The following is a 24,357-nucleotide window of genomic DNA, read 5'->3' as shown; positions in this document are numbered from 1 at the left end:
TACCAAGCCGTCCAATCACAATGGAGGAGGGGCGGGACAAATACCACAACGACCAACCGTCACATCCTACATGTACAAGTGCTGAACAAAAACAATGGAGGAGAAATGGATACACAACAGCATACCTAATAATAGTTACTCATCCCTTGTCCTCACAAATCTAGTAATACTGTATGTGTGTACCTGCAGGAGGGCTGGGCCACGATACTGGGGAACTGACACTCTCCGTGGACGCAGTAGTTTTTGTAGTGATCAGGACAGGGGATGTACAGGTTGCGGGCCCGCTCGTTCCTCGGATCCACTTTCACTTTCTCCTCAACTGCGTAAACACAAACACACACACGGACACACACGATCCATAAATCCTGACAGCAACATGTGCTTGTGGCCGCCTGTGAACATACATTACTGTCCTGTACAAGAAAGACACAGGTTTCAATAAGAGAGGAAGAGATTACTAATTAAATTAAAAAGGATAGAAATGGATGTAGTGAGAGAAAAGTGTGAGAGCGACAGACAAAAGGAAGTGAACAGAACAGAGTCAGGACTAATGCAGCTTTGAGTGGCAGCACATGTTATTTGGCCACCGTTCCACATGCACTCACCTGGGAGGTCGGTCCGTGCGAAGTGTCCATCTCCGCCTTTGATGTCGCCTAGAAAGGCCAAAAACACATTCAAACTGATCTCAGGTCACCACAACCTCTCCTACAGCTCCAGCCCCCTCCATTATGGGTTACGCGTTCAAACTGATGCCTGAATGTGAATCATCATCTCAACAAAGGGTCCAATTGGCGTGTGCACCTGTCAAGTTAATGCGCATTTATGTGAACCATTCTCTTCAAAAGTGAGAAACCATCTCCCCTAAAGCATTGCACTGAACAAAAGGTAGAAAGGAGCAGAGCCGGGTGGAGAAGATCAGAGGGAATAATGCATTTTTGTTCACCTTATTGACGCTGCATTGAATTCCTCTTTTCACAACGGCTAGACAAAATCTCCTTCCAATCATTATCATTTTATTGCGATTGATTTTTTTTTCTTCCAGTGGTCCGTGAATTTATTCCCTCAAACTGAGTCTGTGAAAGTATTTCCCAGGTTTATGATGCAATTATTTCTTATTTTTCTTATTTATTTTTCTTTTTTATTGGCTCTTGGTACACCAGAGGAAGACTACAGGTAAAGAAACAAAGCAGTGAGATCAGAACCTTGAGACTTGTACGTATGACATCCACTTAAGAAAAATCAAATATAAGACTAAATTAATTTTGAGACTGCTCAAAGGGGAGACGCTACAAACTAAACAAGACTGCAGCTACAAAAACGCTCCTCTTTCTTCCTCCTTTAATCTTTCCTGGCACCACACATCAATGACAACGCAACGTCTTAATGATACAATACGTCATTTTATGAGCATCTGGTACCACAAGTGCATCATGTTGTTCTAGATTACTGAGCTACAGTAGAAAGCAGGGCTATTTCCAGAAAAAGAAAAATTAAATGTAAAGCTATTTCCCAATAATATGGCAAGTGACACATGGGGAAATTAGTAAGGGTGTCACGATATTATCTATTCTATATCGGAACTGAATCAAAATAAGCTTCCGATCTCGACCATTGAAAACAAACGAAGGATCGTTGATTATTTTTACTTCTCTGCGCTCTGTCTAAGAAATGTAACAGCCTTCTCACTCATGGTTCAAACTATAAACCAGCACAAACATCCCAATCACTAACATCAGCCACCATGTTCTGAACAGACACATTACATTACAAACACTAACAAAAGTGACATTTGTATTTTGGAACATAAAACAGCAACCTTTAACTACTAGTCCAGCACTCGGGACTAGGCAGGCATGATGGGAAATGTGGGCCGTCCCTGTTGCTACAATACTCAGGGCACTTCCTGCATATGCCCAAGGCCTATTGAAAGAGGCTTGGTCACGCTTCATCAACGCCTCATATCTTTGGGGGTATAACACATGCGCTGTAAAATCTGACCTGCACTCTCTGAAATTGAGCCAATCGCAACGCACGGACCGCAGCTTCAGTTACACTGCGCATGTGTTATACCCTATACCCCAAGACCCGTGTCCTCCCGTGACCCAGCCTCCTTCCATAGGCCTTGCATATGCCTATGGCATTTTACACCAAGGCCTATTGAAAGGCTGGGACACAGGTCTTACCCATGTGCAGTGTAACCGGAGCTGCGGTCGTGCATTGCGATTTGCTCAATTTTTTATAACCCAGACTGTTGTAGTCTTATTTTTGAAACACTTTCTAAATAAAAAGGAGTTCAGTTTTCTTTTTAAAGTAGAATTTGAAAATGTAATGACAGTTGTCAGGGCATAAAACCAATGACCTGTTGACCTTTACAAATCAAGACTCCGTAGTCTAATAATGGCATGTTTGAATCGAAAATCGAATGGAATCGTGACACCCCTAGGAAAAAGTATAAACCAGCAATCTAAATATCAAGGTGACACTTTGAATCCCGGCTAACATGAGGTCTACTTTATCACAGGTCTAAATCCCTCAGTTTCTTGACATTTGTTTCGCTCCCCTCTTCCCCTGATTGAAACAGAATGCGTGGAGCCGTGATCAAATCGATCAGAGTGGTCCGACCCAAAGGGTGTGACGTGGGGGAATACAGATTTCTATTTGTGTTCGAGAGCTGGTTAGCCCTGATTGCTTTACTCCCCATTACTTCTCAAAGCCTACATCTTGCTTCTCACATCTCGATCAATTGTCCTGTTGGTCCCGGGTGGATGCAGAGCCAATCAGATGCTTGCAGATGTACCCACACAATAAAAGCTGCTACAATTGAGATTTGAACACCTCCCTGGATTGTCTCTGCCTCTCTTTCCACCTGATGACGGCTCCACACAGATCTTATAGTAGCGCAGATGAATCAAAACAAGCAAAGCTAAGATGTTGGTAGATCTGACCTCAAATAAAATACAATTAAAAACATATTCAAAAGAAAAATGCCTTTGTCTTCTCCCACATGAATTAGCAATAGGACTCGGTTTAAGGATTTAACCACAAAGATTAATAAAATAACTTTATCCCTGGAACAAACAAATGCTGCACCCAAATAAAAGATACTACACTAAAAAGGGGGATTAACATTCAGTCAAATTATCAATATACATAGCAGAGAAGCCTATGTGGGATTTGGGGATTATCTTTGCACACTATTCCAAAATATGATTGAGTGAAAATATCAGTAATTCTGAAATGTGGTTGAGTTGTGCAGCTGCAGGGAGATATAGAGGCCTGCTGTCTGCATTTAGCTCTGCACGCTATCTCATTTGGCTCCATGGCCTCACTTCAACCTGAAGTGAACACCTGCCCCGGCAGTCAGATTGACGGCGTCCGCTGTGTGAGTGAAGGTGTTGTTGTGTCTTTTAGAGTGAATGTATGCACGCCTGTGTGTGTTGTGTTCGTGGGTCTGACCTTGGCAGTGGCCCAGGTACTTGACCTCGATGCGTTCCTGCTTCTGACAGGACGCCTCCTTCACCTGGCAGGGGTTGTCATAGGAACGACCGTCCGAGGCACACACCGGGTTGAAGCTGATGTGGGAACAGTCGATGTTGCAAACACACCTGCAGAGCAAGAAATCACATTAGAGTCTAGACGTCCTAGCATTGTATTTATTATCACTGTCAAGATCTAAGATAAATGAGATGTGAAGTATTAATGAAAGCCAGAGCATCTTTATTCTGTGTATGTTTGGGGACGCAGACTGAAATCCGTTGGGGGATTAAAAATGAGACAAAAAAAAAACAGTACATTTTGCACTCAGTCAGGACGCTGGACCATGCATAGTAATCCTGTTCAAACTGGGATGTGGCACATTCAGTCTGACACAATAGCAAATGGATTGCAAAAAGAGAGGCTGCACTGAGGTCTTGATTGACAGATGATGTATTCTGACAATCGCAGGAAGCAATTAATAATGAAAGAATTGTAGATAACAAAGATGTACATTTTTGTGTTGCAAAGGAAACTGTAACACAAAAAACAGCCACCATTCTAAAGCTTTCAGATATGCAAAGTATTTTAGATAACATTGAAAATAGCCTAAATGGAAAATAATAACCTGTAAGCTAATACTATCATAGTGCACACTGAAACAGCTTGGTGGAAAAAGTCAGTGCAGCTTGTTTCTGCTATCACACCATGTCTTTTTAATGTCCTTCAACAAAACGCACTCTGTTGAGAAATTGTAAAAAGTGATCTCAATGAAGATGACTGCAGAACATCGGCTTGGAGGCCACAGGCATGTCTGCTGTATTATTGTCACAGCTGAGCACTAAAATGTGGCCTACATTACCTTCAAATGGAAATTCTCTTTTGTTTCCACGAGCAAGTTATAATCACTGATAGCCTGATTAGCTTAAAGTGGCAAGTTTTTTGCTTTAACTTATCATTATGAAGTAAATGTTGATTGCACAATGTAATGGCTGCAGAGTAACGACACCATCTGCGTTTAGATTGGTTCCCTATAAGCCTCGCTTTCACTATACAATTCTGTCTGCCACCGGGTCGCGATCTGCCGGCAAACTGAAGCCTCAATTTTAGTTTTACTCTGCCCGCCAACATCAAAGAACTAGTGGCGATGAAGGCCGACTGTTGCGTCGCCTCACGTCGTCTTTGTCTTGGCCGACAAGTTGCATGTGAACACACTGCAAAGACTACAGCCGACGGCCAATTAGCACGTACGTACAGAAGAGCCTTCTGTGTGTGCCCTCTTGATTTCATTTCCGGTCAGTGCGCCGCAGAGCATTCGATTTGAGACGACCCTACCTCAGTGAAATTTACGCACTACTCAAGTTAGTACAGAGTGCACACAGTGCACTACATTGAAGTGTACTTCAGGAAGTACGTGGATTGGTTAGTTTTTCTGCTAGCCACATACAGCTAGCAGGAAGCTGGCTGAACCCGATATGTCATATGAGCGTGTCCCGTGGGTCTGATGACAACTTTTACAACTTTTAGGACATAATGATTTAAATGAGGGATGTTTAAGTGTTTGTTTTTTCGACGATTTACCTCGAAAAAAATGATCCTCAGATGTACAGCGCCATCTAGCGGCTGTTGACAAAAAAGCAGCAGAGTTTTTGTCTCTTTGCTTCTGTACTCTTTGACAAACATCTATGATACGTTTAATAAACTCAACAACGAACCATTTTTTTTTTTGCAGTGACCTTTTTAAAATGAGCAGTGGTGAAACTTAGCCTGATATATTCTATTATATCTTTCTTTACAATGATAGCCTACCACTGCCTGTTGCCACTTTAAAATGAATACATTTACTGCTTGCAGCTGATGATTACTTTAAGTGCAAGTTGTTTGATTTAAAGTTTGGAAAAGCTTTTCCATATAACTGACTAAAAGTCAAAGTGTGTTCGTTTTTTTTTTGTCTTTGGCAAATAGCTGCTTACACCCCCATATGCTTTTTCTTCTCTGTATATTGAATCAGTTACTTCCTCCCATAAAGCGGATATTTCTGGTGTGTTTTTGTGGCAGACTGATGCATTCATTTCTCAGTGACTCAGACGCTTACTTGATGCTTTTAGCTCTCGCAAATTAACCGGGCAATTTGCTGTCGCACTACAATTTTCGGGGAAATTTAAGTGCGAGACGTTCTGTGTTTGTCTCTGTGTGTGAGAGTCTGTGTGGGCTCCACGGTGTGTGCGACATCTGCACAAATGACGGAGAGAGAGAGAGAGTCAGCACATACACCTGCGTGCATGTGCATAAACGTTTGCTGGTGTGCGCGTATTTTGGCATACGTATAGTGTGACCCTTAAGTGTGTAGCAGGCCTGATCAGCAGAAATTACACCCAGATTGCCTTCCCCAGACAGTTGCTGCTGAGTAGCGCTGAACGCTAGATTCTGTAATTATAAATCTGTCATTATTCTCCTGGTCTTTTCATTTTCCCCTGGTGCCAGGCTCTCAGTAAAGCACAGGCATTCAGCTGTCTTACAGCTGCATTTGCATATGCGCCCACGTGGGAGCCCGCCAACACATAACCGTGCGCCCACACACACACGCAGACACCTTCTCAATCAGCCATGATGATTCGTACTTCTGACATTGATGTTGATTGAAACCCCGCGCAGCAAAGCGTGGCAGTGCTCAGCTACTGTTGTAATGATGGATCAGCAAAGTAAGAATGATGTGAAGAAAGGCTTCGTTATGCATCAGAGAAAACACAGTTGTATCCAAAATCCTTCATGACACTGCAGGTGAGCCGACGCAGCCCTGAATGACCTGCCACTGCAGAGGGTTACACGGTTAGACTGTGGTACTGTGATTTAAAGGCACAATGAGTAGGTTTTTTCCTAAAAAACAACACAGAGACAAAAATAATCCCTCTCAATCTTCACTCGCTGTCAACAGTTTTCATTCCAAATGGAGAAATAGTCCCGAAGAAAACAGTTGACAGCACGTTGTGTGTATTATCCAGAGAGGTGAGGATACGATTTGTGGAAAGATATTTTACTGTTGATTTTTCTTTTATGCGTGAATGAATTCCCATTCGCTTCCCAATTATGGGTGTCAAGATGACGAGAATCAGAGATATGACTACATTGATACCCAACCACAGATCTAACACAAACTCTTTGTGACACTTGGGGCAAAAATTGAAACAAAAAAGTATCTTTTCAACACTGTCTCACTCTAAACTAAAAGATATGTCAGACTCTACCCTATACAATACTGCCTGAAATATTTACATTGAATTTTCAGAATGCAACATGCAGTGTTATCATAAAATGTACTGGTGGAAATAAACATCTTGCAACAAGGGCTGTCAATCGATTCAAATATTTAATCACAATTAATCGCATGATTGTCCATAGTTAATTGCCATTAATTGCAAATTAATCACACATTCTGTTCACAATATACCTTAAAGGGAGATTAGTCAAGTATTTAATACTCTTATCAACATGGGAGTGGACAAATATGCTGCTTTATGAAAAATATATGTATATATTTATTATTGTAAATCAATTAATAACACAAAATAATGACAGATATTGTCCAGATACCTTCACAGGTACTGCATTTAGCATAAAACAATATGCTCAAATCATAACATGGCAAACTGCAGCTCAGCAGGCAACAACAGCTGTCAGTGTGTCAGTGTGCTGACTTGACTATGACTTGCCCCAAACTGCATGTGATTATCATAAAGTTGGCATGTCTGTAAAGGGGAGTTTCGTGGGTACCCATAGAACCCATTCACTGACCTGGAGATCAGAGGTCAAGGGACCCCTTTGAAAATGGCCATGTCAGTTTTTCCTCGCCAACATTTAGTGTAAGTTTGGAGCGTTACTTAACCTCCTTCACTGCAAGCTAGTATGACATGGTTGGTGCTGATGGATTCATCAGGAAGTTAGTTTCATATGATGCCATATCATCATAGTAGCTTTAAAACTGAGTGCACTACCACCTCAGAAAGACTGATTGCGTTAAAGAAATTAGTGGACGCTAAAACAATTTTGCGTTATCGCGTTAACTTTGACAGCCCGAATATTTATACATATACAGCAAACCAATATGCAAACAAGCTCTATGATGGCAGGTGTTAATTCTTGTTACGCACAAAACACACTTATGATTAATTAAGAAACTAAATACAACACTTTGCTTCTAGTGCCTTACTTTGCACCAACATTCTGTGCCATTGAACTAGCAAAAGTGGAGCTGGACACACCCTAAATTATTGATAATGATACAATGTTGAAATAGGGCCCATGACTGTACAGCATTGTTAAAAATACTAAATTCAGGATGCTGACCTGGTTAGATGTAAACAATACCCGTTTGGCAGCATTTAAGCAAGAGCCAAGTGTTTACAGTGTTTCACTCCCCATGTTTACTGGTGTCGGGACCAGCATCTGGCTGGTTTCAAGTGACCTTATGAACTCAGTAACCTGATCCTTGACCACAGGACTCATCTCAGTCCTCATTGGCTACAGTAACATTTCACCCAGAGGTGTGAAAATCACACAGAACAAAACCAGAGGAATGTCCTTTGTTCCTCCTCTTTCTTCTCATCTGCTCATCTCTCCTGACGTGTGAGAGGTGAGCTGCTGCGCTCTCTCTGCTCTTCATCTACTCAACCCAGGCTGACCTGGTTGAGGTGAACGGCTCTCAAGTCCAGAACTTGCAAAACAGTTCTGGTTCTGATCAATGGCCTGTTAGGAAACAGCCATTGCAACCAAGGAACCAAACGGCAGACGACGCGAGTGCTCTGCCCTTTTCACCAGCTAACTTCAAGCTATCAAGCAAAGAAGTTAGCACCAAACTAACAGCAAAGACGACATCTTTGATTGGGAACCACAACTTCAACACATGGAATCACAAACCCTTTTCTTCCATGGATTGGTAACGTACTGGGCTTAACTTAGCATTAGCAATCGCACAGGGCTGAGCAAGACTGTCCAACTTTGATTTCTAGAAAGTACTTGTATTGATTTGGTTTAATGTTATTCATTGAGTATGACTGTGTTGATTTATCTGTATTTGATATCTGGGTAGGTGGCTTCGCCACATCTGATGTGTTTAGTTTATGCTTCACATAGACAAGGTCTTGCATGCAACTAACCATCTTTTCTAACCCACTGCATATCTAACACACATTAAGATCACATACAGAAACTGTGAATTAGTTAAACATAAACATACAACTTCAGATAATCTTAACCCCACATCACCGCCCTCTCTGTCCTAGAACAAAGAGGTCATGTGATGACATGCTGATGGCCATCTTCGATTCCGCCATCTTCGATTCCGCCATCTTTGATTCAGCCATCTTTGTAGTTTTACAGTGCTTGCCATTTTGTTTGTAGGCCATACAGACATTTTGAAACAAGACGCCATCTTGTTTCCCCCCCCCCTCTCTCTCTCTCACACACACACACACACACACACACACACACATGCTTACACACTGTGTTTGGTTTGTTTAGTTTAGTTATTTAGTTAGATTAATATTGTGTTTTGAACCTTTATTAACTTGTAAATAAATGTTTGTGGAATATACATGCTGGTCTCTTTAATGTTGCACAAGAGTGAATAATGCCAACCTCTGCTATGTCAAGAACTCCAATATCCTTCAACCTTTACTATCTATTTTGGTTATAGTTATTAATTTAATTATTAATCAACGTTCCAAAGTGATAGTTTAGCATATATAATGAGACTATATTAACGTTTTGGTCATTGGTCCCTGATTCCAGGGTGGTGCCCCGTTTATTATTGATGTTTATTGATAATCTTTATTAATATTAATAATTCTATTATTATTTATTAATTAATTTGCTAATAACCAAAACCTACCAAAGTAGAACCCCTACACTGGTGTTGCCGTGACATCATTTCCTGGAGTATTTCTCGTTCCGTATTTGATATAAAAAGAAAAGAAAGAAAGTAAAGAAAATACTTTTCTCTTTTCGTTACAGATTATGAAAGTTTTTGAAAAAGTAAAAGTATCAAAATGTTTGTATTGGGCTGAATTGGCTTGTAATCACAGTGTATTGTATTAGTACAAATGTAGTAGCATTTTTTGTATTGGATCATGGACAGAGTATGTAGACAAGTGTTAGAGGGTTAGATACACACCAATACTTCCATTGTATTCAGGTGCATGCAGATAGCACACAGTTAAACCCAACATTATCTGCAGGGCTAGATGCCACGATAGGCAAGCAAGATTTTTTTTTTCTTTGTAATTTGAGTTAACCTTTAAAGATTATAAAACACAGACTCTAATTTTGCAATAGCCACCCTCAAGACAAGATTAGAGTCATAATTAAAGTGTCTGCGTTATCATAAAAACGATCTAAATGAGAATAGTTTTATCATGAAAGGAAGCAGTGAGAAGAATTATGAGGAACTAAGAATCAAAGTCAAAAAAAATCTTAAGAGCTGCTGAGCTAAAATGAAATTTCCACACATAGGGAGTATAGTCTTAACACGGCACACATGTGCATGTATACATGCACATTACCCCCCCACAGCCTCCCATCCTAGAAGAGCTTTCAGGGTCTCGGACCATCCCGAGAGGCCGCTGTTGCTCGGTGGCTGATGTCTGGGCTTCATACATTTTTAATGAGGCCTCTCACTTTCTCCACAATAGGCACTATACCACTAGACTGCAGTGCGTCAACACATCCTAATGCTACTCGCACACACACTCAAACACCTGCAGACAGCCGTGCACTAACAGCCATATACATGCGCCAGACAGCAATCGCTTTGTGATAACCCTTGTTTTCCCCCTTTTTCTCTCACACATACCAAATCATTCCTTCACACATTGTGCTGAGAGGCACAAAGACGTGTTAGTGGTGTGTGTGAATGTGTGCACTGTACATATCGGGGTGTGTGTGTGTGTGTGTGTGTGTGTGTGTGTGTCACATGTGCGTGAGGGTACTTTCTTAGCAGGATGTGTCGTATTGATTAGTTCCCTGCAATTATTTCCCTCCCATCAAGCCTCCCCACCCCCAGACTGTCTGCTGGCTCCCAACTGAAAAGGCCACTTACACACATGTAAACACACGCACACACACGCACACACACATACGCGCACACACACACGCACGCACGCACGCACGCACGCACGCACGCACGCACGCACGCACGCACGCACGCACGCACGCACGCACGCACACACACACACACACACACACACACACACACACAGGCACACTGTATTTAGACAGGTAATCTCATTGGGACACGGGGTCTCATTATCAAGAAAGACCTGGTTAAGACAACAGCAATAGGACACAAAGTTACAGAGACATGATATTCATATAAAGACAAGATAGAACACAAGCAACTTGTCCTCCTACAACTGTTCCTATTATATCTTATAATATAAAATATCCTTATTTTTCGTGCGTTGTCCTATGAATGTCCAGCAAGACGTGTCATTTTATGCTCGTCCCATGCATAAAGTCTTTTCAAAATAAACTTCCGTATTCACAAGAGACAATTTAGTTAGGATTATGCAACAAAACTACTTGGTTTAGGAAAAGATGGTGGTTTGGGTAAAAATAACTACAGAAGTGGCGTTACTTAAGTACATAACTTCCATGACAAATAAATCAACGTTGACTTCTGGTTTCACACGGGACATGAACAGATAAGATAAGATAAGATAAGATAAGATAAGATTGTCTTGGGCTCCGAGCCACTGCATCACACAACATACCAAAGTAACAATGTACGTACATACACGCATAAAACATGGATCGTACATACACTCATGCATGAACATGCTTAAAATCACATGTGGAGTGTGAGACAGTAGTTCTTTAAAAGAATAAAGGATAATAAAAGACAGCAGTTTCAAATACTATAACCAGTTTAAACCACTGGTTTAGCCGGCAGTCCAAGGGTAGATTTATGGATAACGTTATACCAGTACAAAGTTCTGCGCATGGATAATGATGACTAGTTGACTAAAGAATACAGAGTACAATGGTGTATGAGATGTTTACAACCGGTTATGAACCTCAGAGCTTCGTCATAGACAGCGTCCAACAGATGACGAGAGTGAGCTGAAGCGTTTCTGTACAGAATGTCCCCCAGAATGTCCCCATAGTTCAGGAGAGACAAGGAAGTCGCAGCAACAAACCCTTTCCTGGCATTAAAGGATAAATAGCATTTGTTCCCAAAAAAAGCCCAATTTTAATTTCAATTTCCTTAAAAGACGATCAATTTTCATCAATTGTGATGTCCAAATATTTGTATGTGAACTTTGTAGGACACTGTAACGTACACACACAGTCGCTGAGGCCAACACATCCACTGACTGCCTCATGTTGTGTACAAATCCTTAGCAGCAAACCTTATTGCAACTGAACATAGCATTGATTTTCATAATCCTTCGCCTCAAGTTTCACTGTAATCCTTTGAAAAAATGAGTGAGAGAGAAATAGGCAGACAGGGAGAGAGAGAGGAAGAGAGAGAGAGAGGAAGAGAGAGAGAGGAAGAGAGAGAGAGAACAAATCAACAATGTTGAAACAGAAATAAAAAGGGAGAAAGAAAGAAGAGGGGATAGATATGTATATACATATAGAAATGACTGGAGGCTGAAGAATACACGCACGCACGCATGCATGCACGCACGCATGCATACACACACACATGCACACACACACACACAACATATTAATATGGCAGTGCTTGGTGGCACTAAACATTGTGAGTTCAGTAGTCATGCATGGATAACTGAACGGGCCTCCCGGTACAGACCCAAGGGCCCAATGGGTCAGGAGGTTGGAGCCTCTGTTTGAAGTAACTGTTAACAGTTCTTGTTGGAAAGGCAATCAAATGACTACAAGGAGTCACAAAACGACATCAAATAGATGGAAAACAACCACAAAGAGTCACAAAACGATTTTAAAGAGTCACAAAACAACTACAGATATACAAAGTCTACAAACAGTCACAAAACTACTACAAAAAGATGCAAAACAACGATAAAGAGACGCAAAATGAGTGCAGAGTCACAAAATAACTACAAAAAGATGTAACACAACCACTTTAGAGACTCAAAATGAGTGCAAAGAGTCACAAAACAACTACAAAGAGTCACAAAACAACTACAAAGAGATGCAAAATTAGTGCACTCACAAAACCACTACAAAGAGATGTAACACAACCAATTTAGAGACTCAAAACCAATGCAAAGACTTGCAAAACAACCACAAAGAGGTGCAAAATAAGTGCAAATTATCAAAAAACGACTACAAAGAAATGTAACACAACCACTTTAGAGACTCAAAATGAGTGCAACGAGTAACAAAACAACTACAAAAAAATGCAAAACCACTACGAAGGATCACAAAACGACTCCAAAGAGATGCAAAACAACTGCAAAACCTTCATAGAGAGACTCAAAATGAGTGCAAGGAGTCACAAAACAACTACAAAGAGACGCAAAGTGACTAAGATAATCAAATAAAAAAAAAGAAAACATAAAATGACCACAAAGAGACGTGAAACTAATTCACAGAAAAGCAAAACTACTACAAATTCATTCTGTGTTTCTTGTTCCTATGCAGGAGGGTTGGGGTAGGATAGGGGGGGAGGGGGGGTGGGGGGGGGACTTGTAAATGTCTGTGCCCAGTGGCCCATTGTCTCATAATCTGTCCATGTCAGTAATGTGTGGAGGGCTTCCAGTGGACTTGTCGTCTGTCTGGCTTCTCAGTGAGATTCTCTTTAGCTCTCCATAGAATGGGCTTTAACAAGGACACAAGTGGCCCTCGCTCCTTTCTCAGGAGGCCTAAAGCCAGCGCTCACACAGCAAGTGTCCCTCCAGCCCCTCTCTATGACTAGCCCACTATTTGCTCCTCCTCTACCTTAATTCTATCAACACTGATGGGTGCTATTGATGGCTTTGAAAGCATGGCTTTTTGTGGGTAATTACAGTTTTACACCACAAATGGATCTAAATGGGTTTTTGCGACACTCTATTGATCCTTGAGGCTAAATTGGTCTTTTTGCCTGCCGCCTGCCTCCAGAGTACAGAGAGCTCCAGAGGGACGGTGGAGGATAGCAGGGCTCTTTGCCACAGCAGGTCAAATGCAGCATAGTTTAGCCAAAATAGGTTCAACCGACATCCAGTATTTCAGTCACATCACTGAGCATGTTTTTCTTGTCCTTATCTGAATCCAGATGGTGATGACAAATCCAACCAAAGGAATGTTGATTGGGGGAGGGACTGGCCTGATTCTCCTCACCAGACTGCTCAGTGAAAGCATCATTTCTTAGCACATTATGACAATAACCCTTCATTAGAATAGTCATGCATACTTTTATGCTGTCAAAGTGTAACATCAAAATGTCTTGTGATGATTGCTGGGAAGAGCACACTGATGGTTTCTTTCTCTAAAGGCAACATAGGATGTTGTTGATGCCACCAGCAGTTACAAGTGTCTTGACATTTCATTACATTTTGAAAAGGAATGCATTCATTGTATGGTGGCTTTCATAGTCCTTCGACTCCCGTCTAGTTCCAGACCTCTGAGTTGCTGCCCACAGGTTAATGGAATACTTCACCCACTAAATGACCATTTGTATATCAATTACTGACTTTGCGTTACCTTGAATTCTTGAAGAGAACTTTGTTTTTCTCACATGCCTCCACAGTGAACGGAAAGTTAAACAAGACTCCGTCCAAACCGAGTATCTGTCTGGACCTCGTGGTCAGTCTGTGAGTTTGTGGCTAAATTGTTATTCAAATAGTCAGTGGTCATGTCCATAATGTTAAATCAAGTGCTACATGTCCACCAAGTCCAGTGAGGACACTAGGGGACGCGCTGCTCCACTCAACTGGCCGTGTAAGCGCTGACATATCCTATCGTGGAATGCACCTGATTGGTCCCTGGTTTTCTGCTTGCTGTTTCAAACAGGAAACAACATGGCGGCCTGCTCGTAAACTTTCTGTTATTCCGTCTAAACAATCCACCAAAATCTACTTCTGAAAACATTTTCAGTGAGAAATAGGCGATGATGCCACTGCTAAACCTGGTTCATTTTAGAACTAGATCTCCTAGTCTGACAGCTTGAGCCAAGTTCTGTGAGACAGACGCGTCGTGCTGGACGGGCTCATTTGCATAAAGGACTGTTCTTTGCCTTTTCATTTTGAAAGAGCAACGGCCAATGAGGGAACTCCAACACTCGGCCGACTAATCGTGTAACTTCATCACTCAGTCAGTCACTCAGTGACAGACTTTTGGGTTTGTAGGACTGGCCCTCTGTGGTCCAGCCAAAAACAGAGAGTAGACTTGATGAGTAGCGCACCTGCACAAGCGTGAGACTGTGTGTTTTAAATAGTAAGGTTTTAGTGTACAGGAGTCGTGTTAAGATGGTGCTGATGAAAACAACATTTTCTTGCTTCATAATAAAAGCTTTTAAATAACTAAATAATGGGGAGCTTTTATTGTGAATAATTGAAAGGAAATGAAATGTGTTTATCAGCGTTTTACAGGCGCTCCTTTGACCGCTAGTCACAGCCGTGGATCTGCTTTTAAACGTCATCGACTCAAGACAACCACATCATCAGTTAAAGACACACTTTCAACCTTGTAGGCCCGTTGTAATGTGCTGGGCTGACGCACCCAGTCAAACCAAGCCAAGCCAAGCCAGCATGTGTATGGAAAAGGGGCTTAAGAAATGTCAAACAACTCCTGTAAAACCCAATATTTCTTGGATCAACGAGACAAAAGTTAAGTTAACTGCTCTTTGCAACCTCTACCGCAGCTTCTATGTCATCAGCAGGGTGGATACATCGCTCACTACTGATTGGTTAGGGCATAATGAAAAAACGCTCCCAAGCAGAACACGACTTACATGAATAAAACGTCAGACTGAATAAAGAAATGAAAACAAAATGACACTTGAGTCTGATTATCAGGCTACTTTGAGTCCCACATGCCCAGAAGCACTTCATCCAGTGGCTAGCAATCTATGGAGCAGCATTTATTTATCACTTTGTATTGTTTGTATGAAAATAAGAAAAATGCAATATAATAAACACATCACTTTGCCGTCACCTGGCTTTTGATTACAGTCATCTCTCTCCACTCATTGTTTGATTAACTGACGGTTTTGTTTGATTAAAATCAGCTGCCGCCTGATTGGAATAACATTCATTTTAATCTAAATGATCCTACGCTACGCCAGCGGTTGGCTGCTGTTTGATGAAAATTACCTGCTGTTGGGTTGCAATCACCTGTCTGATTATTCGCCAGAAACATTCTTGTCAAACCACCTTGGGGCTTTTGAAAGATTAAAGAGTACTTGTCGTTTCCATTTTACAAGCAGGGACGCTGAAATATTCATACGTCTGTTTGTGTCAACTGCTTTTTTTAACGAGATACATCATTGACTTCGGCTGCCTCTCTCGTCTTCTTATCGTGGGGGCAAACGTCTCGCGGTATATACTCTGCAATTGCCTTTTGTTCTAGTCGTGCCGCACATGCTCGAGGCTCCATTTTCTTTTATGTTTTCACTTTTGTGTGCACACATAATCGACAGTACATTGTGCTGTTGTGACCTTATGAATTCCACCTTTGGGGATTAAGAAATTGCCAATAAATCAATTTCTGCGTTTTAGTAGAATATTAAGGTGCATTTGTGAGAGTGGGTGGCATCAGGAGGAGTGGACTCCAGCTGTTTGGTATTTGCAACAAGGCTCAGAATGCATCATGAAACGTTCGTTGGCATTATGGTTACTGCACACCAGGGTACATTATCTTTCCATTACATCAGGCAGTTTGATGGAGTCATACTCTCAGGGCACTTCTAATTTCAAGCGGTACGTCTGGGATTTCTCATAAGCGCTGCCTCCCTTTCTGCTGATACCAGCTGATCCTTGTTCCACACCAAATCAGTGATGTTGGTTCATTTAAGCTGTAGAAAGCAAATACACTGATGCAGCTGTCTGCTGCTGGAAAACAGTTCACCAGTTGAGCCTTCTTCTAATTGGGCTCTACACCCGCATGTTCATTATGTACCCCTGAGGATGTTTCTAAGTGCTGCTACTTTGCTAATGCATGCGGGGGAAGCCGATAACATATTACGTGCATCCGTCTCTTCTGCAATAAACGGTTAAATTCACGACAAACGTTATTTCTTCACTGAACTAGTTTTCCTTGTGTGAGTCAAAGTCATTTTTGGCCTGACATTGGCAAGTCCTGTAAGGATAGTAATTGGATTTCCAGAATAAGCGAAAATCTCCTTTCTCTCTGTGCCCTGCTCTAGTAATTGAGGTTAAATGAAATGGTCAACCATGCACTAAACCTCAGTGGGTGTTCGGCGACGGATGTGTGCAGTAGAAAGAAGAGGTCTAATCTATATTCTTAGTGTTCAAACACACTCAAATCTTCAAATAGCAAATAGGGGGCATTTTTTTAACGTTTATATATATATATAAGGGCTGTCAATCAATTAAAATATTTAATTGTGATTAATCGCATGATTGTCCACAATAATCGCGATTAATCGCAAATTAATCACACATTTTTTATCTGTTCAAAATGTACCTTAAAGGGAGATTTGTCGAGTATTTAATATTCTTATCAATATGGGAGTGGGCAAATATGCTGCTTTATGCAAATGTATGTATATATTTATTATTGTAAATCAGTTAACAACACAAAACAATGACAGATATTGTCCAGAAACCCTCACAGGTACTGCATTTAGCATAAAACAATATGCTCCAATCATAACATGGCAAACTGCAGCCCAACAGGCAACAACAGCTGTCAGTGTGTCAGTGTGCTGACTAGAACCCATTTACATTCACACATCTGGAGGTCAGAGGTCAAGGGACCCCTTTGAAAATGGCCATGACAGTTTTTTCCTCACCAAAATTTAGCAAAGTTTGGAGCTCTTTTTAACCACCTTCACGATGAGCTACTATAACAGCAACACTCCGATAGATCAATTGCGTTAATACGTTGAAGAAATTAGTGGCGTTAAAACAAATTTGCGTTAACGCGTTATTATTGCCTTAACTTTGACAGCCCTAATTTTTACTAAATAAGCTATTAGCTGAAAGTCAGAAGTCACTATCGAAGAAACTAAACATGCTGTTAAGAAGGACTAGTGCATGAACAATACAAAAATGTATATAGCATTTCTATTTTTTATGTCTTTCTTTATTTTTTATTATCACGTTAACTTTTACGGCCCTAATATATAAAAGTTAAAAGATTGTCAAGATCACTTGCGTTTAGCTGTGTAGGTCAACTGGTGTCATAAAAAGCATTCTGCGTGTGTGGGCAAACTCACCAAACGTCCTCTGCGTCCACATCGCATTCGGCCCCAAACTGGCAAATATCACAGGTGGACGTGTCCTTCGTGTCTGCCTCGGCTGAGCCCTCTCCTCCTGAAACACAAAGAGACAGAGCAAAACGTTTAACGCCCGAGACAGATGTGCAACAACGTGTCTGTGACTATATTTGTCTAACACCCGACTGGTTCATTCAGAGAGGGAGTTCAAACCTGTAACAAAGGCTCGTAACAATGCGCCTCTCACAATGCAATGTGACCGTGAGAAATCAGCCTTGGACAGCTCAAGTGCGTTTATATTCTGCCATATCCCGCCATAATCCCACCGAAGCCTTCTCCTTCATCCTCTCACTCCTTCCCCTTCTCTCCACCCTTTCCCTGCTCCCTCAAGACTCTCCTTGCCTGACTCTCATCTATCACTCCCAATATCCCCGCTGATCTGGTTGGAGTCCCTCTTTTATTTCGTCGTGCTGGTTTTCTCACGCTGTGAGTGCGACTCCTTGGCGGGGGAGGGAGGGGGGTTGGGGGGTACTGGCGTCAGGCTTATGGCGGTTTAGGGACCCCGCCGGTGCATATCACACCTCATGAGCGGGCCGAGGGGGAGAAGGAAGAAGAAGAAGAAAAAAAAAAAAAGCAATCTGGCCAATCTCAAATTGCATTCCCCTTCCACAGAGGACTCCTCCAATCTCTGCACGCTCTTCTTCTCTTTCCCCTCGGCCCTCTTCTCCATTAGAAAAGCTATTTTTAAACTTCCTCGGGCCCATGAGGACAACTTTGGAAAGAAGATGAAGAGGTGGAACTTGGCATCATTTCCACATGTCATATCTTTAATCTGCCCAACACACACGCATGCACAGACACCCGCACCGCTCCCTCGTGTCGCCACTTACATTTTCCCTTCTGAAACTTTTGTTATTTCTTGTGATCCCCGGCGACACGCTGGATGAATTGGGAAAGAACTCTGGTCGAGAGGTTTAACCTGATTTTCCGCTGTCGAGCTTAAGTTGAGTTTGACTCTTATTTTAAGGTCAAAGTCGGTTAACGTTCCTTCGCTGTCTTTCACAGTTCAATCTAGTTAGCATGTGACTTTCCTCCTCCATAACTCTCAGCTTGGATTTTGTGGCTGTTGGGTCAGATTATCCCAACAGCTTCATTCGCCTCTTTTGCCTGTGTCCAAACACACAATGCAGCCTACAAGATTGAAAAGTTCCTTTGCTGAGGATGTTAAGCTCCTTTCAAACGTCCTGCCTTTGCTTTTCAATGCTTTTTTTCCTTTTGAAGCTGTGTCTGAAGCTGCAGGTGTTGGAAGGCAGCCATGGCGGTGAGGCATCACGTCCTCTGAATGCTGAACATTTGCAGTCAGGTGGCAAGATGTACATTCTGTATTCACAGCTTTGGTTCGCTTTACCTTCAGGTCACTGGACTGGCAGGACTACAAGGTGCGAAGCTGAGTTGGCACGTAGCCCACCAGTGGAGCTTGAATGCCAAATTGTCTTAGTGTTCACTGCAAAAACCATTTCAGCAAATACACTCATATAGAATTCTGCAGCTTCATTTGTTTCCAAAATATTCTGGAAATTTTCTACCAAAGTTTCCCAGTTTGATGATAAGATAATCAAGCAGCTTTCTTGATAAGAGTAAAGTGAAGGCATCTCAAAATAACGGCCTTTTAGTTGTGAGAAACATTTTGGCTTGTAGTTTCACGGCGGTGTGGAGGTACAAACTAAACAAGACTCTTTATTGTGGCTGTCAAAGTTAATGCGATAATGCGTTAAAGCTGAAATAGGCGAGATTGGAGCAAATATGATTAAACAAAAGTTATTTTTATAAAACGGTCGTTATATCCTGACATTAGTGCATGAAACAGGTAACCTGAAAAAAATCATGTTCCTCTGTGTCCTCTGGTGTCAAGATTTCACAGACCAGAGGAAAACAAGTAGTAAGAGCTGATCTGAGGTCTGCTGTCCAGCTTCCGTCTATGAGAGTCAGCTGTCAATCACTCTGAACTCCGACCAAACGGTCAAACTAGGCAGCGCTGATCAAATATGAATCAATATTATGTTACTGTAATGCCTATTTCTCTCCTCAAATGTTCTCAGAATCATCTTGTAGTGCACGGTTTAGCTGTCAAATGAGAAAGTTTGTGATGCCGCCGCCATTGTAAAATCTGGTGAAGGAACGCCAAGTTCTGGTCACATGACCGGAGAACAGCCAATAGGAACACTCTCTCTCAATGAAATGACCTGTGATTGACTAAAGTCTCCCGTCACGGGCTAGATGTTCTAAAGCCTGAAAACAGAGCCATGAGGAGGAGCAGAAGTCTAGTTTTCTCTCAGAACACTTGAATTACAATTTGCTGAAAGGTTACTATGGGATTTTTGCCCAATGATGCCAAAACAACTACTGCCACTTTAACGTGAATTCATTTTAACGCCACTAATTTATGTAACGCATTTATGCAACCTGCGATTTCTATGGTGTAGCAGGCTTAGTTTTAATGCTAGAGTGAATATACTGGTATTATATGACACTAGAAAACCTAAGGAATCCATTAGTACCAACCATGTCATACAAGCTTGCTGAAAAGGAGGCTAAAAAACGCTCCAAACCTACTCTAAACCACGAGTCTCCCCTTTACAGACATGCCCACTTTATGATAATCACATGCAGTTTGGGGCAAGTCATAGTCAAGTCAGCACACTGACACACTGACAGCTGTTGTTGCCTGTTGGGCTGCAGTTTGCCATGTTATGATATGAGCATATTGTTTTATGCTAAATGCAGTACCTGTGAGGGTTTCTGGACAATATATGTCATTGTTTTGTGTTGTTAATTGATTTACAATCATAAATATATACATACATTTGCATAAAGCAGCATATTTGTCCATTCCCATGTTGATAAGAATATTAAATACTTGACAAATCTCCCTTTAAGGTTCATTTTGAACAGATAAAAAATGTGCGATTCATTTGCGATTAATCGTGACTAACTATGGACAATCATGCGATTAATCGCGATTAAATATTTGAATCGACTGACAGCCCCACCCTTTATACAGCCAACCACCTCTGCTACTAATATTATGAACGTCATCCACAGCATTATTAAAGTGCAAACCTAAATCGCTTTAAGTGGCTGATTTAACCAAATCCTTTTGCATAAAAATAACCTAAATGTTGAATTTGTCATGTAATATAAAAAAGGTGATGAAATAAAACAGTTGGGCAATGCTATCAAAAAGTGCTGAAACATAAAGAGAAAAAAGAGAGAAAGAGAAGAGAAGTCCTCTAGTAACCACTGTGCTACTCAATAGTGAGTTTATTATAAGTTTCTCTTATATCAGCGAGAGTACTTTTAGTCCCTAGAAATGGTTCAAGCTCCCAAAACTTTAGACCCTACATTTGCATAATGTAACTTGATAGCATATTTTCGTTAGACCCTCCTTGCCCTGGTAAAATCCCCCGCTTTGTAAGGCAGGCTTTCTGTTATAAATTAGTTGTCTCCATCACTAAGGTTATTATTTCCTCCTGAGCCAAAGTGATCTTGATGTGTAAAATCAAAAACAGTTTGGGGCCGTCGATGAGCGTCTGTCATCTAGTTGTTGCGGTGTGTCCTGTCCTAGTCTGCCCGTGTCGGAGGTTATTCGGTCCATTCAGCATGTTGAAACGGTGGCGGAGCCCATCGGTGAGACTTGGTGTGTCTGGACCTTAAACTCACTAATGCAAGCAATACTTACAAACCCATGTTTCTTAATTCATATACTTTCAAGGCGTGTTGTTCTCAAGTGCTCAACTGTGCATGACGGTTCAATTATATGGGCTTGTGTTTTGTCTCACATCAGAGTTTAAGGTACTGTGGACGCCGGGACTGCAGCTAATTGAATTAGCCAGTTGTGACTCTTTGCTTTCCGCTGACGTAAATGTAATTTCCCTTATTTCCACCCGTCGTGTATGTTGTGGTGTGTGAAATTTCCAGAGGGCTCTCGTGGGCACCGGAGCTAGCCAGTCTCTCTAGCTGCTCTGTACTCTGTCAAATGATCAGCTCCACATAAAGGCTTGTGTGCAGGCAAGCATGTAAGCTCTCCCACGACTCTCCTCTCCTACGAGAGAGAGAGAGAGAGAGAGAGAGAGAGAGAGAGAGAGAGAGAGAGAGAGAGAGAGAGAGAGAGAGAGAGGGGGAGGGACTGTACACGATTCTGTAATGCCTGCTCGTATTTCTTACGCCCGTGCACGTACATGCACGACGCAAATGCCAACATTGTCTCCTTTCCCTCTTCTTTCTGTCCTTTGCTCTACAGCTAACACATCTTGTATGCACACTCTCTCACACACACACACACACACACACACACACACACACACACACACACTCTTCCCCAGATCCCCATACACGGTACTGCAGGCACAATTACCAAAGGCGACTGGGGACAGGCAGTGTTTTCCACTCCTCAAATCCCTGATAGAGTCTCCTGTAGCACTAACACAACATCGCCCCTGTTTCTGCGTCTACTAATCCCTGGAATCAGGAGACACGGCTGGGTAATGACTGAAAAGATTAGCCCATCTACTGCCCCCGCGATCACCCCCCGCCAGCTCCTACATCACCTAGTATCGATCCACGCTTGGGCCAGACCGGTCGACTAGCCTCCTCTTTGACTACTGTCCTAGCCTCACCTTCATCTCCACCAAATCCTTTCTCTCCTTTCTTCCCTTTGTATCAAGCAGTTCACTTAAATAAACGCAATACTTTCTCTCTGTAAGTGAAGCTCGGCACAACAGGAATGGGAGAGAAGAAGAAGAGAGCAAAGGCAAGAAAAAAATGGAGATGAAGTTGCCAGGAAGAGAAGAAGAAATGGAGTGAAATGGGAGAAAAAGCAGGATAAGAGATCAAACTACAGAAGAGCCAAAAATGGTGGGTCATTCACAAAGGTGTTTTGGAGCTTCCTCCGGGATTTAAAGTATCTTTAATCCCCTTACTGGTATCTGGAGCTTGGCCACGCTGAAAATACTATGTGCTTACAAATTCACATAAAAACACAACAAAATTCAATACTGTGGCTTCTGCATTTAAACCTTAGATTCCACTAGCCATACACTCACCTATCTTTTCCCACAGACAATGGGAAAGGTTTTTCTGCTATATAGAAATAATAAATAGAAGCAGGCACGGCCACTGTGCACGGCAAACTAGAAAAATATCTGTGATGATATGACAAATAACTTTTGACAAATATTTTTTTTTAAAGTTACTACGAGGAACTTATAACTGGTTATGAATGATGTTACGATGCCTCTATATGACCGACACAAGTGAACAAGTCCATCAGTGCGAATATTGACGATATATATTCTATATCGTTATTCTTAATGCTTGTCATCAGTGCCACCAAGTCAGATTCCATCAGACGAAATCATGCAGGTTCACCAGAAACTGCTTCAGCTCAGACTCCATAGAGGCCTCCGGCTGCGAGCGGCCCACCGCGGACAGACCCAGATCCGGCTTCACTGCCACCTCCGACCTTAAGTTAAAGCTCCGGCGGGAGGTGGAGAGCTCCGCGCTCAGCAGCAGCAGCTCCTCTTCCGGCCAGGAGCTGAGCTTCTCCTCGCCGCTCTGCCAGTCCCCGCTGGGAGCCAACACCGACACCCCGCTGCTGGAGGACCAGGACGTATTGCTGAGCCCGCTGGAGGGAAGGGAGTCACGGGAGAACCAGAACCAGGATGGCACGGGGCGGACTGTCAGACCCTGCTGCACTAAAATGCGAGGTTTTCTAAAGGGAGCCTGGTGCTTCGAAACACTACTGCTTTTGTCCACAGGGACCACCAAAATCAACACAAAATGAAAGTTCCTCGTAGTAACGTTAAAATGCGTTCGTCAAAAATGGAAGCAATGAATGTACATCGCCATTTGGACATCAGTGTGTACAATCCATAGTAAATTAAACAAAAGCAAAAAGAAAATGGTGCAGTTTAGCTAATCTTAGTAGAAATTAAAGACAAATATAACACACTAAATAATTAATTGCACAAGTATTCATTCCCTTTACAAAGAAATATTAACCCATTTGTGCCCGCAAATGACATTTTTAATTTCCTTTGGTGAAAGTGTGGAATTTTTTAAATCGGTCAAACCGTTTGACTGAACAGTGAGTGTCTCTTATCACACTATATCTATTCTTTGGGCACGTGGGACTACTGTTATACTCTATTGTATTTTAGGGAAAAACAGTAGTCCCACGTGCCCAAAGACTACATATGTACTGGAAAAACAAAGTTTGGAAACTCGTGTTTGGTGGATTATTTCTCTGTTGTTACAATGCTAATGGGCATTGTATTTTACACACTTCACAATGATGTCCAACTTGTAAGGATCATGCATTTGTGGGATGAGCAGCACAGCTGATTATGTGGGGAGCGCCCAAGAAAAATTTGCCAAAATGCTCTGCCAATGGTAAACAGTGTATTCTCATAAGGCTACCAGGAAGCCTGCAACGACTGCCCTTCACCGTCAGGCCCGTTTGC

The 24,357-nt window shown here is 42.0% G+C and overlaps 1 protein-coding gene across 2 annotated transcripts in view; it reads right to left on the bottom strand.

The window, feature by feature from the left end:
- tmeff2a (transmembrane protein with EGF-like and two follistatin-like domains 2a) overlaps positions 1-24,357 on the bottom strand; it is a 162,513-nt gene that overhangs the window by 12,300 nt on the left and 125,856 nt on the right. Inside the window, exons 5-8 of one of the 2 annotated variants that reach the window (XM_037789969.1) lie at positions 17,837-17,933; positions 3,457-3,605; positions 606-653; positions 184-319 (exon numbers count right to left, since the gene is read on the bottom strand). In XM_037789969.1, the coding sequence (XP_037645897.1) occupies positions 184-319; positions 606-653; positions 3,457-3,605; positions 17,837-17,933 (430 nt within the window). The remainder of the gene's footprint in view (positions 1-183; positions 320-605; positions 654-3,456; positions 3,606-17,836; positions 17,934-24,357) is intronic. The other variant, XM_037789970.1, reaches the window with a different exon arrangement.

Source organism: Sebastes umbrosus, chromosome 13 (genome assembly GCF_015220745.1).
Source record: "Sebastes umbrosus isolate fSebUmb1 chromosome 13, fSebUmb1.pri, whole genome shotgun sequence".
Taxonomy (NCBI): Eukaryota; Metazoa; Chordata; class Actinopteri; order Perciformes; family Sebastidae; genus Sebastes; species Sebastes umbrosus.
This window is presented reverse-complemented; position numbering and strand designations above follow the sequence as displayed.